The 16071-nt window shown below is 41.1% G+C and overlaps 1 protein-coding gene across 1 annotated transcript; it reads left to right on the plus strand.

Annotated features, from left to right (window-relative positions):
• Positions 1 to 6720: 6720 nt before the first annotated feature.
• Positions 6721 to 16071, plus strand: LRIT2 (leucine rich repeat, Ig-like and transmembrane domains 2). Its single transcript, XM_014060066.2, has 3 exons — positions 6721 to 6836; positions 7291 to 8072; positions 11552 to 16071. Exons 1-3 carry the CDS (start codon positions 6739 to 6741, stop codon positions 12349 to 12351), a joined length of 1680 nt encoding a protein of 559 aa, XP_013915541.2. The 5' UTR covers positions 6721 to 6738; the 3' UTR covers positions 12352 to 16071.

The following is a 16071-nucleotide window of genomic DNA, read 5'->3' on the forward strand; positions in this document are numbered from 1 at the left end:
AGACATTTTGCTTCTCGTCCAAGAAGCTTCTTCAGTTCAGAAAGTACAGGTGCCTTTTGGAAAAAGAACCTTTGGGATAACTCTGACCTGGATGTTTGAAAATCTCCAGAGATAAAGCAAAAAAATTGTTTTCCAACAGACCCTCATTACCAGATTAGGCAGTGCACTGATGATGCTACCTCGCCAAGATGTACAAAGAGGAGATCAACATTTAGAGAACTCACTTTATTTTCTCTGTTATAAGCCAGGTGCCATCCTTATTAAACAAATCAGACTAAGAAGCCAATACCGTATAGTTGAAGAATACTTATACTGTAATAACTACAATAGCAGAATCTTGCAAGTCTGTGTTTCTCTTTCTTCCTTCGCTTGATTTTGGTGGGAATGTGGATCGACCGCATCTGAAATATCTTCTCCAACCAGTCTTTTTATCAGATCTTGGTCATGCTTCTTCCTGATGTCCTTCAGGACCATTTGTTACTTCGTCTACACCAGGATTCACGGAAAGGTTGGTTGCTTCTGACCTGAAAATAAAAATAATAAAAAGCTGATGAAGATCGAGTGCCTTATCAATCCCTCTGAGATCAAGCAGCCATATCTCTCAGGACTCTGGGTTCAACATTTCATCTGTCAGTGGAAAAACAAAACAGAACCGATATTCCTCTGGTTGTTTTGACAGGCATCACTTTGACTTAGCTAAAGAATGTCAGCTGATCCTTGAAAACATCGATCAAACTTGGTTTTTGTAAAAAAAAATGTTAAGTGGGATGGGTGACATTAAGTTGCTCCCAGGTGTGCTCCCCTTTTTGGGAGGTGTGAAGCACTGTTTATCATTTTGATGCACTACTATTTGGTTAGCTCTATTTATGCATGTGGTTTTCCTTTATTAATTGATGAGTCTGAGGGAATAATACACAGTTTTTTTTTAAAAGAAATTAAACAGAACATGGGATTTCACTGAATCTGATGCATATAGTAATAGGAACCACCTATGACATTGGAATTCAAGTTGACATTTTATGAAACAGTGACACCCCTTAAGGTTTGCTCATGGCGTGACTGATAGTCTGAATTTCTTACAAATGTCAGCATTTGTTATGAATAGGTTGACAATTTACAGTAGACAGTTCTAATGTACAGGACTTTGGCTGTAGATACATTGGAAGCTGAGGGAAGCATCAGAGATTCTCTCATCAAAGGACTGCTGTAGAGGCACCCACTGGCAAGAAGGCATTGTTAGGTTGGTAGAGGGCAAAGTGAGATAGTTATACTGTAAGTAATGTGGTTGATATCCTGAAGAAATGATCTCCAAGACCCCAATCTACTACTTATTTTAAACCTACAGCTGATTCTCCTTCACCACACAACAACCCAACATTTGTGGTCCCACCAAATCAACAACCATCACCAAAACTCTGACTCATAGGGAGAAAGGCATGGACTCTAAGAATATTGTCAGTATTCTTTGTGTTTCAAAGTGGTGCAATGTAGGTTTATAATGCTCACTCTATAGGTAACAATATCTACACATGTCTGAAACTGCAGGCTGCATAGATACAGACCCAACTGATTGAAGTCTCTTCCTACTCTGGTCATTTCTGGTTTTCCTTATAAAGTACGAGGTGATGTTTTCAAAATTAAACAGTAATGAAATAGCCAAGTTTAGGGTGGAAAAACCCAAAGCCTAATGGATTATTTTCTAATTACAATTGCTACTGTGACAATACCAGATAAAGAATAAAGACGCCATCCTGCTGTTGCATGCATTGTGAATTAGAATATCCACAGGGAAAGGAGATTCCCCTCTTATTTCCTCCACGATTTTCCCAAAGACAAGGAGCATAGTGGCTCAGGTGATTAGGAAACTGGGTTGACAATCAACAAGCCCTTGTTTGAGACCCAAGTGCTGCTGCATGATAGCAATAGCAGTAATAGCAGTAGACTTATATACCGCTTCATAGGCCTTTCAGGCCTCTCTAAGCGGTTTACAGAGAGTCAGCATATTGCCCCCAACAATCTGGGTCCTCATTTTACCCACCTCGGAAGGATGGAAGGCTGAGTCAACCCTGAGCCGGTGAGATTTGAACCACTGACCTGCTGATCTAGCAGTAGCCTGCAGTGCTGCATTTAACCACTGCGCCACCTTGGCTCTTAGACTGAGTTCCCACCATTCGCTCCAGCTCCTATCCACCTAGCAGTTTGGGAGCGAGTAGATAGATTGGTACCACTTCAGTAGGCACGTTAATGGGGAAATGAAAGGAGCCCCCAATCGAATGTCCTCTGAGCAAGGTGATGCCACTGGCTAATCTTTCAATCTGGAAGCACCTTGGTGCTTCCAACACAAATGTATGTGCTCCAAAGATTTGTTTGTCTGAAAGAGCTCAAGGTTCACGACTCTGGGACTCTCCCTTTCCCAACACCTCTTTCCCGCTCCCCCCTCTCTCTTTCTTTCTGTCTCTTCCCCTCCCTCTCTTCCCTCTCCCTCTCTTTCTTCCTCTCCCTCCCTTCCTTTCCCTCTTTGCCCATCTCCCTGTTTCTCTATCCTCCTTTTCTATTTCTGCCTCTCATCCTGTCAGATATGGCCCTGTTTTGTCCTTCAGGAAAAGAAACACTCTCAACTTCATTTACTTTTACTACAGTAAGCAAAGGCAGAACTAAGAGTTTTGGCACAAATATTCCATAATCAACTTTCCCTTTTTCACCCTCCACCCCTATTATTTCCCCATTGTCCAGTCATGTTGAAAGATGTTCTGTAACTGTCCCTGCAGGAGTTGGATAGTTGGAGAGATGTTACATTCCATTCCCAGGTCCATGGCCTTGGGATGTCTCAGGATAACATGACCCATCTCCCTTTCAGTACCCACCCATCCCACAGATCCCTCCCATTACAGTATATTGCCATTAGACTGGCATCTAAGCGAGGCATAGTTGCAAGGGGCGGAGGCAGTTCTGACATTCTTTTGCTGCATCTGTCACCAACCAACCAACCAACCAAGCAATCAACCAAGCAATCAACCAAGCAATCAACCAACCAACCAACCAACCAACCAACCAACCAACCAACCAACCAACCAACCAACCAACCAACCAACCAACCAACCAGCCAACTTTCTGGTCCTGTGGGGTGGTATTAAAGCAGGTTTAGACAAAAACTCTGATTTCCACTGAGGCTTGGAATGACGTGCCTAATCTTTTCTCTTCGCAACGTTGCTTTTGCTGAAAAGATCAAATAAAAGACAGTAGATGGCAGCAAAACCATGGAGATTTTTCCCCTTGAAGGGGAAATAAGATATTATTTTATATCAATGTTTTTTTACAGGTTAAGAAGTTCAGACTTGTTTTCAATTTCTTTTCGGAGAGATGCAGATTTACCACTGGTACAATGTGTAGTTTGGTTCCTGGGTTATTTTAATAACATTTTTGTTACTGTTCATATTTATGCCACAGCCACATGGTTTCTTTGAAAATATTTACTTTCAAACCCCTGATGACTTACACAGTATAAAAAAGAATTTCAAACATGAGGCTCATAATAGCTGCTGTCTCTAGATATCATTAAAGAATTTGGGATTTTTGCTTTTGAGATGTGCCAACTGGCCCTGCACTGATACATTCAAAATCTCATAGCACACTTGATACTTACTCTATCAAGCAAAACAACGGATGACCTCTTAGCAATTAAATTGGGATTTTCATAGTGGGCTACATTTTTATGCAGATAACACAACATTAATTTATTATTACCATGAGCTCTGGGGGCCCAGTGGTTAGAATGCAGTATTGCAGGCTGATTCTTCATTCCACTGCCAGCAGTTTGACTCTTACTGGCTCAAGGCTGACTCAGCCTTCCATCCTTCATCCTTCCAAGGTCGGTAAAATGAGGACCCAGTGTCAGATCTGTGAATCTGTCATTCTTCGAGGGAAGAGGGGGACCCTGTTTCATTATTCATCTTTATTGTACTTTGTATACTTTTACATTTTATTACTCTCTCTCTCTCCTACATATCCTGAATCCTGTAATCATTGATTTATAACCTTTAGCCTGGCGTTTAAGCAGTCTGGCCTTTTCTTACCTTTTAGGGAATGTAAAGGGAGGGAGGGCCATGTGGGTTGTATCGCTCGGAAGCTGGCAGAGGATGACCCTGAGAAAGTTCCCTTATCACTTTCTCAGAGCGGCTGGTGCAATAACATCTTCACCCCTGAGGATTGGCTGAATCCACACTAGACTGTTGGGAGGGGTTTCTAATTCCTTTTTATTTATAACTGTATGGTCTGAAGGCCCCCAGAGCCTGCTTTGCTTCTGCCCTGCTATCACTTCTATTCTATAAAAGGTTCTTTTTGAAATGCCAAGTTTCAAGAGACTTTACTTTCTTGAATAAGGAGGAGAGGCCTTACACCCTTACACCCAGATTGTGGGGGGCAATAGACTGATTCTGTAAACTACTTAGATAGAGCTGTAAAAGCACTGTGAAGGAGTATATAAGTCTAAGTACTATTGCTATCATCAATATCCCATGGGATATTGGGATATTGGACTTGCTTTGTTTTTCCTTCTGAAAACATCTAGCTTCTCATCCAAGAAGCTTCTTTGAGTCTAAATTCAGTTGTAACTGGAGAAGCTTCTGGGATGAGAAGCAAAACATTTCCAAGGAAGAAAAATCGAAAGTCCAGTTGCTTTTTGGGGGTGGGGGTGGGGGTGGGGGGGAGCATCTTTGGAACAGCCATGATCTGAATGATTGAGAATCTCCATAGACCTCATCAATATCCTCAAGGAACTGCCACATTAATAGACATACGAGCTGATGATATCCATACAGAAGATATTTGCCTAATGAGATAGCAGACCTACAGCTGGAAGAGATTTTTCATACACAATAAAAGTCCCCACAGGAGTCTCAGCAGTGATTCTTTGCCAATTAGACCAAATTGCAGAGAGAGAGAGTATTTTGGCATGATGAATTGTATATCAGGGGGAAAACGATTTATTGCACTCTAGACGGCTGCCCATCTTGGACAATTGTGATTTTGGGCAGTGATTGTGGGCAGTCAGCAAACAAGTAAGCAATAACAAAGTGCAGTTAAAAACCACTAACACCACAACAAAATAACAATAGACAATTGGAAACCAGATTTCTTTCACACTCCTCCAGGGAAGAGTACCAATCAAATTGGCCTGAGGTCCTATTGTTCATTTGTTTTCGATTTCAATTTTTTAATAAAATGCTTTGCAAATAACAACTATGAACACAGTCAAGATGTAGGCCAGCCACGTAAGTGCAAATTACATCAACGTTATTGCTTCCATTCAGATTCTAGTTTTGATCATTTTTATTTTTTTCACTTTTAACTTTTGAGTCAGGCTTTATTGCTGGTGGCAACACAGCCAAGCTCATGCAGTTCTCCCAGGAGACATTTTTGTAGCTATAGACCGCAGGCCATCCAACCAAACAGAGGAAATAAATGAATGTTTTGCTAATCAGTTAACTAAAGTATGTAGGAAGCACAGTGCAATAGCAATGGGGAACTTTAACTACCCCAACATCAAGGGGGGGGGGGACAAAGTCTGCACCAAGATCAAACAGGTTCCTGACAAATTTAGCAGACAAGTTTCTCTCCCAAAAGGTAGAGAAAAGAACTAGAGGGTCAGCCATACTGTACTCAATTCTCACTAACAGAGATAGAAATGATAGAAGACATTCAAATTGCAGAAATCTTATGGGATATGTGCAAAAATGATGATTCAATATTGGTATTCAACATTATATAAAGCGCAAATAGGGGGAAAAATCAAACTATGATATTAGACTTTAAGGGAAGTGATTTCAAAAAATGTAGAGCGCTTGGAAAAGATTCCATGGATGAAAATCCTCAAGTGGGAAACAACCCAAGAAGCTTGGGAAACTTTGAAGATTGAGATTATAAAAGCCCAATCTAGCACAATACCAATGAAGAAGAAAAATAAGAGATCTCAAAAGAAACCAGGGTGGCTGCCCAGAGATTTATCAGAAGCTAGGGCCATGATGACAGGCGTGCCTGAAGTGGCACATGGAGCCATGGCGCCTGGCATGAGTGGTGTCACCTATTCCTCTTCCGGGTTTCTGGCACGCATGCATGCACGACAATCATTTGGTCTTCATGCATGTGGAAGTGCCAGAAACTGGAAGAGCTGGTCTTCCATTTTTTTGGTGTGAGCATGTGTGCCGGCCAGCTGATTGTCATGTGTGCATGTGTGCCAGTAACCAGAAGACTAGGTGGCTGGCACACATTCACACGCTGGATACTGGAAGTTCATTTTTGGGTGTGTGCATGCCCCCTGGGCAGCTTCTCTTCTAGGTTGCAGCCCAGATGAGTGTGCATGCACCCTCCTTTTTTGGCACTCAGTGATGAAAAAGGTCGTCTTCACTGGGCTAAGGTCTCCTGCTTGAGCAGGTGGTTGGACTAGAAGACCTCCAAGATTCCTTCCAATCTTGCTTGTCTTATTCTGTCTTAACTGCCAGGAATGTCTTGTCTTGGCTATTTCAGTTTCTTTTTGAATAGAATATATTCTCCTTTTAGCATTGCAGTTGGTTACCTAAGCTTAACAGAAACACATTGCACACAAGTCCTTCAGAAGCAGTTTTGCCTTACTGCTAAGAAAGATTAGACCTAATAGGATTTGGGATGCTTGTTCTCTCTGTTACAAAAGCAAACCATATTGATTTACTGAGGAAGAAGATGGAACTCTTCCTCTCATGTCACATGCTTTCCCTTATTTTGATTTTTTACTTCTGTGGGATAAATCCAGCAACTTCGGATTGTGTCACCGGATGCTCCTGTTTCAACGATACATTTGGAAGGTAAGAATATTTGACAAAAGTATAATATTGAATAACTTCAATGGAGAAATTCAGCCAAGGTTTGCCATGAAATGAATATATTAATAAATATCCAGACTGACAGCCCATCCAGATGTCAATATAGAAGAGGGGAAACTTAGATATGATTGATAAGCAGATACCATTCTTTGGCTTTTAGTGGAAATGTTTGCCTGCCAACAGCCAGATTCAACACCCAGATGTATATTATTATATGCTTGAAATATATTTATGTGATTTATTCTTGTAATATTGAGAGATTTTGGATATTGTAGAATAACTTGGAAATGAAGAATAGCCAATACTACTGTTAAGGTTCTGGAGTGAGGGAGGGAAGTGAAAATCCACCAGGTTGTATGACACAACACAGAGTAAATTAAAAATGAACGCAAGCTACCCATCATAACATTGTTCCATTTTCTGATTTAATTTTTAGGAGTTTGTTTTGCGTATCAACATTTTTGAGAAAAATCCCAGAGGAGATCCCTCAAGATATCAAAAAAATCAGAATCGAAAATTCTTTGCTGACAGAATTGTTTCGCGGCACCTTCTCTAATGTTATCAGCTTGGAATACCTCTGGCTTAATTTTAATAACATCACAGTGATGGATCTAAAATGTCTTGAGCACCTGAAGGAGCTGAAGGAGCTGAGAATTCAGGGGAACCGGTTGCGTTCAGTACCATGGACAGCGTTCCGAGATACACCAGCTTTAGAAATCCTTGATCTGAAATGCAACAAGATTGATGTCCTACCAGAACATGCTTTACGTTACCTTTCCAGCTTGACCTACTTAGACTTATCTTGCAATGAGCTTACTGTCATCTCCAAAGAAGTGTTCTATAATTGGCCTGTCTACCAAAAACTTCAGCAGCTAGAGAAGAAAGCAGAGACCGCTTCTAGTACCGTCTTGTCTTTGCATGATAACCCATGGATTTGTGACTGCCGCCTGCGAGGATTTGTCCAGTTCATCAATTCTATAGGCCCACCCATGGTCCTCATAAATTCCTATTTAGTATGTGCAAATCCTAAATCTAGGGCAGGAAAATACTTCCATGAAGTGGAGCTGAACAGCTGCAGGAGACCTTCTGTGACATGTTCCAAACCAAATATTACGGTGTTTCTTGGAGAAAATTCAACATTGACTTGTTTGGTAAAAGCTAATCCTTCGCCAAAAATTTGGTGGAACTATCCATTAAAACACTTACGTGGGCTTAATGGTGAGTGATTCCAAGCTAAAATATTTAACATAAAATATTCTTATTTTATAACAACTGTGAATTTTGGCAAGTAATTTTTCTTCCTCTTCTTTGAAATTCTTCTAATTGATGATTGATCTCTTTACCAATTATGCTGGTTTATTTACCTTATTAATGGAAGAAAACCATTCGTTTTACTTCATTGGCAAACTGAGTTGCCAATGTCTATGGAGATTCTCAGTCATCCAGGTCATTGTTGCTTTTCAAGAGGCAACTGAACTTTTTTGTTTATTCTTTGAAGATGAATTGAAGAAGCTTCTTGGATGAGAAGCAAAACATCTTCAAAGAAAAACCAGAAAGTCCAATTGCCTCTTTAAAAAGCACCTTTGATTTGCCAATGCTTAAACACAAAACCTACTCAATACTGAACCATTTTCATACAAGTAAAAGTCACCCTAAGTCTGCTATTAAAATTAGGGCAGAAGTAGGTGATATTTTGTATCAGGATCTCTTCATTTTTATTTGTTTATTATTTATTAAACCAATTTATATAGCTGTCCAATTCACATATAGGTGATTACAAAAAGCTTATAGCATTTAAAAATCCAGCACATTAAAAAAAGAGAAAGAATCCTATCCCACCCTCTCAACACAACTCAACTGGATCAGCACCATGTTCATTTCTGAGGGACAGAGGCCCTGCAGACCAAACCAGGTTTTTAGGGCCTTTTGGAAAAGGAGCCGTATGGGGGCTCATTTGTACCATGGGATGAATTAAGTTCCATACAGAAGGAGCCACCCCCAAGAAGGGCCTTTTTCATTGTACATCCTTAATGGCTATTTTTGTGAGAAACGGGGCATGCAGAGAATTTGAGAGACCTGCAAAATGCCCCTGGTGCTGAGGGGAGGGGACAGAATTGAGCAAAAAATGCCCCATTTTTGCCAAAAAGGGGCATGCATAGCTTTAGGAGGCTTGTAGAGTGCTCCTGGGGGCTGTGGGGGCAAAAATGATTTTAAAAATGGCCCATTTTCACTCGTTTTAGCTCTGCCCAGCCCCCAGGAGCACTTTGAAGGCCTTCAAAACCCTCTGTACGTCCATTTTTGTGAAGGGGGTGGGGTTTCGGGAGGCCAAAATGCTGTATTATGTGTATAAGACGCACCCAGATTTTCACCCTCTTTTTTGGGTCCAAAAAATATGGTACATTTACAATACCAATAGCTGATTCTTGCAACGTGGTAGAAGTTACAGTTCAGCAGAGATCAGTTTTCAGTTCAGAGTTCAAAGCAGACAGACAAGTTTAAACTAGTCTACTTCTCAGAGCAGCAAACTCCGAGCTTACAGACTAGTTTCAGTTCTCAGCTACACCAAGCCCAGATTCCAAGCTTAAGTTTCTGTTTACAAAACAGCCCTCATTGGTTGACCCAGTTGCTATGCCTATTCATTGGCTCATCTATTACAATCTATGAATATTCATACACTGACACTCCTTCCTTCATAACTGGAACAGACATATCAATTGTTTTAATATTCTTCAGATTACCTCTATTTGAAGACCCACACTCACAGTTCCCTTCAAATACCTGAGAATCCTTTTTACTGTGATACATCCTTTGCAATGAAACAACGATTATCCACAAATGCTAATAGTTGGCAAGCCCCACCTTGTAACTTTCCAGTGTATATGCATCAGCCTTGCAACTCCTGAACCTTCAATGCATTATCTAAACATACATATATATTCCAATTCCTGGCTGACTGCTTCATAAATGGGCATAAATGGCCTTGTTCAATTTATACATCGTGTTGGGCCTTTTACTTTCATATCCTGGTGCTTGAGTCATGTAAATTTCTTCCTCTAATTCAGCATTGAGGAATGCAGTGGTCATATCAAAATGCCAAATTGTATGGCACATGTGCCACTGCCAATGCTAGTGCCAGCCTTATGCTTTCACACTTTACAGTTGGCGCAAATACCTCATCATAGTGCACATTTTTCATCTGTGAAAAACCTTGTGCTGCTAACCTTGCTTTGTATTATATCTTATTATTGGGTAGTACTTTCTTTTTGTACACCCATTTACATCCTACAGCTTTGCTTCCCTGTGGCAAAGTCAAAGACATAGGACAAAACACATTATGTTCACCCGTGTATTTCATTTTCTTGTCCATGGCTTCTTTCTACTTCACTTGTTCAATTTTAGGTCAGTGAGGATCAGGAAGTCAGCAAGTCATGAGCCAGGTCAGTAAAGATAGTAGGTTGCATGGTGACCACGGTATATGTAGGGCTCTCAGAGATGGGACAATCGGCAAGCCAGCGATTCAGTGAGTAGCTGGCAGGTAGGCAGGCAGGGCAAGCATGGTGCGGACGGGTGGAGTGAGAGCGAGCAGAGACAGGACCACACCAGTTTGGGGGCATGACCAGGCCAATGGTATGGAAAGATAAGGGCGATTTCTGCTACCTACATGCCTATACCGGTCTGTACTGGGAGCAACCCATCTCTGTGCATGTACCAAGTCTAGAGATCTTGCTGTCTGTCTTGTGCTATCTTTCTTACTGGGAATGCTTTGGGCTTTGATGATTTACAAATGGCACAGTTGAAATATGCCTTACAGTCCTTTAATTTTAATCCTTCTGCAACTTGTTCCATCTTTTGCAAAACTCTGAAGCTGAGATGGCCAAGCTTCCTGTACAAGAAATAAATGCATGAATCATGTGGTGCCTCATTTCCAAATGTTTGTTCACATTGAACCTTTTACCCTTGCAACACTTAAAGATTATCCTCTTTCATGCCCTGTGCACATGCATTCCCATTTCTCTTTATGAGACACCTCCCATTTGCAAATGTGGTCTCAAATCCTTGCTTGTCTAAACTAGAGATTATGCTTCATTTCAGGAACACATAATACATCATTAAACCCCTTTTCCAGATATGGAATTTACACACTGCCTCTTCCAATGACCTTAGCCTTCTGCCCATTTGTGAAGGCTACTGCATCTCCAGCAGCTGGATTCATTCTGTAAAACAATTTAGAATTGTTAACAATTGTTTGACTTGTGCCACAGCACTGTTTATTAACAATTTGTGTCTGCTATTGCAATAGCTGACTTTTGCCACAGCAACCTGTCCATCAGTTAATTGTCTTCCTTGCAAACAGTCTTTTGTCTTTGTCTTGTTTTGTCCTTGAAAATAGTTTTTCCTTTGCAAACAGTTCTTCTTTAAATGTGTTTGTAACTACAAATGAAGTACTGGCTCTATTGCTGGGCTGATTTTTCTTCATAGAAAATCTTTGCTGGATTGTAATCTGATCTCTTCTATTATCAGGGTCTCTGCAGATAGCCAGTCTGTGGAATTTTCCATTGCTCTTCTCTTTCTGCTCCTTGGGCCCCCACCTCAGGGTTATCTCGTCATGGTTTTTCCTAAAATGGTGCTTGTTCTCCTCAGTAACATAGAAAATTACATTGCTTGTTTCCACTCTCTTTCTGTCTTTCTTTCTCTAGTTTCTACTGCTCACATGAGTGAAGAGTCTTTCAAATCAGAACTGGTGATTCCTTCAGCCCATCTTTTGGACGAGGGGAATTATACATGTACAGCTGCCAACTTCCTTGGCAACGCCTCGGCTATCACAATGCTGGACATTCTGGCTCCTCAACTAGCAACATCCTCTTATTCTTCCTCCATCATAGATGACAAGGCCTACATCGATGTGCATATTGCCAAGCAGACAGTCTATGGGATTACTCTGGAATGGTATACCGTATCTAAAAATCCAGAGGAAACCTGGTATACCCTCTATTTTGGCAAATACGATGAGGCTAAGAAAGACATGGTTTACATTGGGCCTGGGATCAACATGTACTCCATTAATAATTTGCTCCCTGCTACCAAGTACGAAGTGTGCATAGGTCTGAGGAAGCAGGTGCCCCCAAAGAGCCAGTGTATTGTGTTTGTGACAGGAAGTGATATCAGTGAATTGGAACAGAGAGGGCAGATGATCCATATCATTGTTGTTATATGTGCCATGGTGTTGGTGGTCCCTGCTGGGATGTACCTTTGCACCTCGGAGGCCAGGTGCAGCTGCAAAGAGAAATGCACCAGCTGCTGTATCAAGAAATGGAGCACAAACATCAAAGATGTGCCTACAAAGAGCAAATTTGATAGTTTGCCAGGAGGCAGTGAAGAAGGACTGTGTCGCCAAGACTCCAGTGATGACCAGACAGAACAGAAGGAAATCAAGGAGAAGGAGGAGAAACCAAAGAAGCAGAAGGCAGAGGGTCAAAACAGTGCTGATCTCTATTAGCTATTATCCATCCAGGAGGAGATGCGGAAGCCAGACGAATCAGTAGATAGATAGTTAGATTGACTGGTGGATCAATTTAACTTCTGTGCCTCCTCAATCAGGAAGCATCAGGAGAAGGTGAAGCAGGAGGAGGAAGAGGAGGAGGAGGAGGAGGAGGAGGAGAAGGAAAAAGAGGAGGAGAAAGAGAAGGAAGAAGGGAAGGAAGAAGAAGAGAAGGAGGAAGAGGAGATCCAGGAGGTGGAGGAGGAGGAGAAGAAGAAGAGAAGAGGGGGAGGAGGAACATTCCAGATTTAACAATTGTTTATAACAAAGACAAAAAAATTGGATAGTGGAAGTGAACACTACCTGGAGACAGTAGAATAGAAAGTCACAAAATACAAAGACCCACAAATAGAAGTAGAATGATTGTGGCAAAAGCGATCAAAGATAGCACCAACAGTGATGGTGTCTTGCGTGCAATCCCAGTCCATCAGGAGCACCACTTAAACACTGTTGACCAAATCACCATCCATCAATTACAAAAGGTGGCTTCACTTGGAACAGCTTATATCCTCTGATGATATCTTTAACACCATCAAACAAGAACATCTTGCCTGTCCCAGATCCCTGGGAAGGACTCAATAGGTGGGTAAGAATACCACATCCCATAGAAATCCTGTCTGCTGTATCTGTCTGATGAGATGACCACCCATAACAATAATATCCAAGTACACATTTGGGAAGAACCAAACAAAGTCCATGAACAATCATAAAACGTGAAACCATTGTCGGGCCAGTTGGAATAGCCAAGTTTTGAAAGAATTGAGAGACTGAAGGTTGTATGAATTTACAAGAGATGACTCAGTTTTGTAGTTGAAGTCAAAGAGGGAGGCTTAGTTTCCAGGTCCCAAAATATGGTGAGGCCTGGAAGGAGCAGATGAGACCTAGATCAGCGAGTGAGAAAGACAATGGTACCATATTGACATACAATGACATATAAATTCCAAAAACTATAGAACTATAAAAAGAATGACTGTAATGTGGCATAGTTACTGATATATTGAACTAGGAATGAGAAGATCTACAACAGGCTCAAGTCAACTCTTTGGAGAGCAAGCTCACTTGTGACGACATTGTTTCTTAGCCAGACTTGTGTTACAGGATTGTTGCGGGGACTAAGTAAAATGTGATTCCTATATAAGCTACCTGAAACATCTGCAGAAAACCAGAATCTGAATGAAATCATAACAACAGCAATGAAAAATCCTGAACCAATCAAGGCTAGTAATAGATAAAGGAATAATAGTTTTCATTGCCCAACAAGAACATCTGATATTTTTGCCATGTGATTATAACAAGCAATTTATGAAGCAAGGAATCATAAATTGCATATGGACAATCACATGGTTGCAAACTGCTCTTTGGACTTTTAGAGACGTATGTTCACAGGCTGGATTACTAGATTAATAGGGAGGGTGGGAGGTTAATTATACTATTTATTTTTATTGTAACAATTTGTTTTATTGCATAAATTGCATTTGAAAATGCTCAGGAATATGACCAGAAATTGCTAATAACTACATTGGAACATCAAGAGAAAAAAAATGGTTCAATAACATTTTGAAAGATTGAAATCCTCTTTCTTAGAAAGAAAATGGCTCTGTGCACAAATTGCTCACAAATTCAGCAGAATGCAAGATCAAAGCCATAATGGATGGTATAAGGAGTTGTTCTCTTGAAAGGTATATTGTGCTATTTGTTCTTTGCTTCGTTTATGCTTATCTACCTTGGATTTACTGCCCTAATAGAAATTTTGGGAGTTGATAACACATCTTCATCAGCATCAAAGGCCTTCATGGTGCAGTGTGGATCCATATTCACAGCTGCTCCATATGAAGTCGACTAATTAGATATTAAAGCTGTCTTCAAGATGGGAATATCATAGAGAACAGGTCAGTTGCATTGACTCATATTTGAAAATCATGGAGTTGGTGTGCCAAGTTCCTAGACAGACATTCTAGATATTCTGTGAATTTTTGTCCAATGAGAATGCTTTGTGAAGGCGCGATTTCTGCCTCCCTTGCTGCCATAACTCAGCTAGTATGATCCAGTGGAATGTCATAGATTTCCCGAACTGTTACATTTCCCCCTTGCAAATCAGGTTAATGTTTTAGCTACAGGATGTACCCTTACTTTAGCCATTCTAGCGACTTCACAAACAGCGTATGTATTTTGTAAATGAATGTATTAAACAGCAGAGGACATGAAGGTCACTTGTATAGGAAGCATCAAGCACAGGCAATCTTCTTTGTCATTGCAACATTTTGATGTTTAAAAACATGAAACTTGAGCCTAACCCTAAACCCTTTAGACATAGATCCCTACATGCCAAAAGAGATACACCAAACCAGGGGTGGGTTGCTAATCCCGTTCCAACCGGTTCGGTTGGAACGGGGCTGGCGGCATCCTCGTGCACGTGCGCAGTTCGCGCATGCGTCTTAGCGCCTGCGCGATGCTCCAGCTGCTCGCGGAGCCTCGCGCAGGCGCTGTATGTGCCATCCAGTTGCTCGCGGAGCCTCGCGCAGGCGTTGTAGGTGCCATGCGCCGTTCCTGGAGGTTACTTACTTCTGGGTTCGCCGACCAATCGGTTCGCGGGGACCACCGCGAACCGGTTGAAACCCACCCCTGCACCAAACCCTCTAAACAGAACACACTTGTAACTCACAAACTTCACAAACTTCCTAACAGAAAGGAAGCAGCAGGTGAAGCTAGGCAAAATCACATCAGATACCTGTACAATCAGCAAAGGAGCCCCCTAGGGCTGTGTGCTCTCTCTGCTTCTCTTCTCTCTCTATACCAATGATTGCATCTCAAATGATCCATCTCTTAAACTACTGAAGTTTGCAGATGATACAACAGTAATTGGTCTCATTCAAACAATGATGAAACCGCATACAGACGGGAGGTTGAACAACTAGGCTCGTGTGTGACTGGAAATAATCTGGAACTGAACACATTCAAAACCATAGAAATGGTGGTAGATGTTAGGAGAAACCCTCCTATACTACCACCTCTTACAATACTAGACAACATAGTATCAACAGTAGAGACCTTCAAAGTTCTAGGTTCTAACATAATCAAGATCTAAAATGGACAACTAACATCAAAAACATCATCAAAAAGCATAACAAAGAAAGTTCTTTCTGCACCAACTCAGCAAGCACAAACTGCTCAAGGAGCTGTTGATACAGTTCTATAGATGAATTATTGAGTGTCATCTGCACCCCCATACTGTCTGGTTTGGTTCTGCAACACAAGACAGACACAGACTTCAGAGGATAATTAGAACTGCAGAAAAAACAATTGCTACCAACCATTGAGGACCTGTACACTGCACAAGTCAAAAAGAGGGCAGTGAAAATATCTACAGAGACAACTAGACACAAGAACAGTTTTTTCCTGAATGCCATCACTCTGCTAAACAAATAATTCCCTCACCACTGTCAAACTATTTACTAAGTATGCATTACTATTACTATTAGTCTTCTCATCGTTCCATCATCATCCATCTCCTCCCACTTATGACTCCAGGACTGTAACTTTGTTGTTTATGTCCTTATGATTTATAATGATATTGATTGTTTCCTGATTGCTTATTGGTACCCTATGACTATCAACAAGTGTTGTACTTTATGATTCTTGATAGCAATAGCAATAGCAATAGCAGTTAGACTTATATAC

Source organism: Thamnophis sirtalis, unplaced genomic scaffold (assembly GCF_051295495.1).
Source record: "Thamnophis sirtalis isolate CommonGarterSnake01/CBP01778 unplaced genomic scaffold, rThaSir2_p1.2 scaffold_15, whole genome shotgun sequence".
Lineage (NCBI taxonomy): Eukaryota > Metazoa > Chordata > Lepidosauria > Squamata > Natricidae > Thamnophis > Thamnophis sirtalis.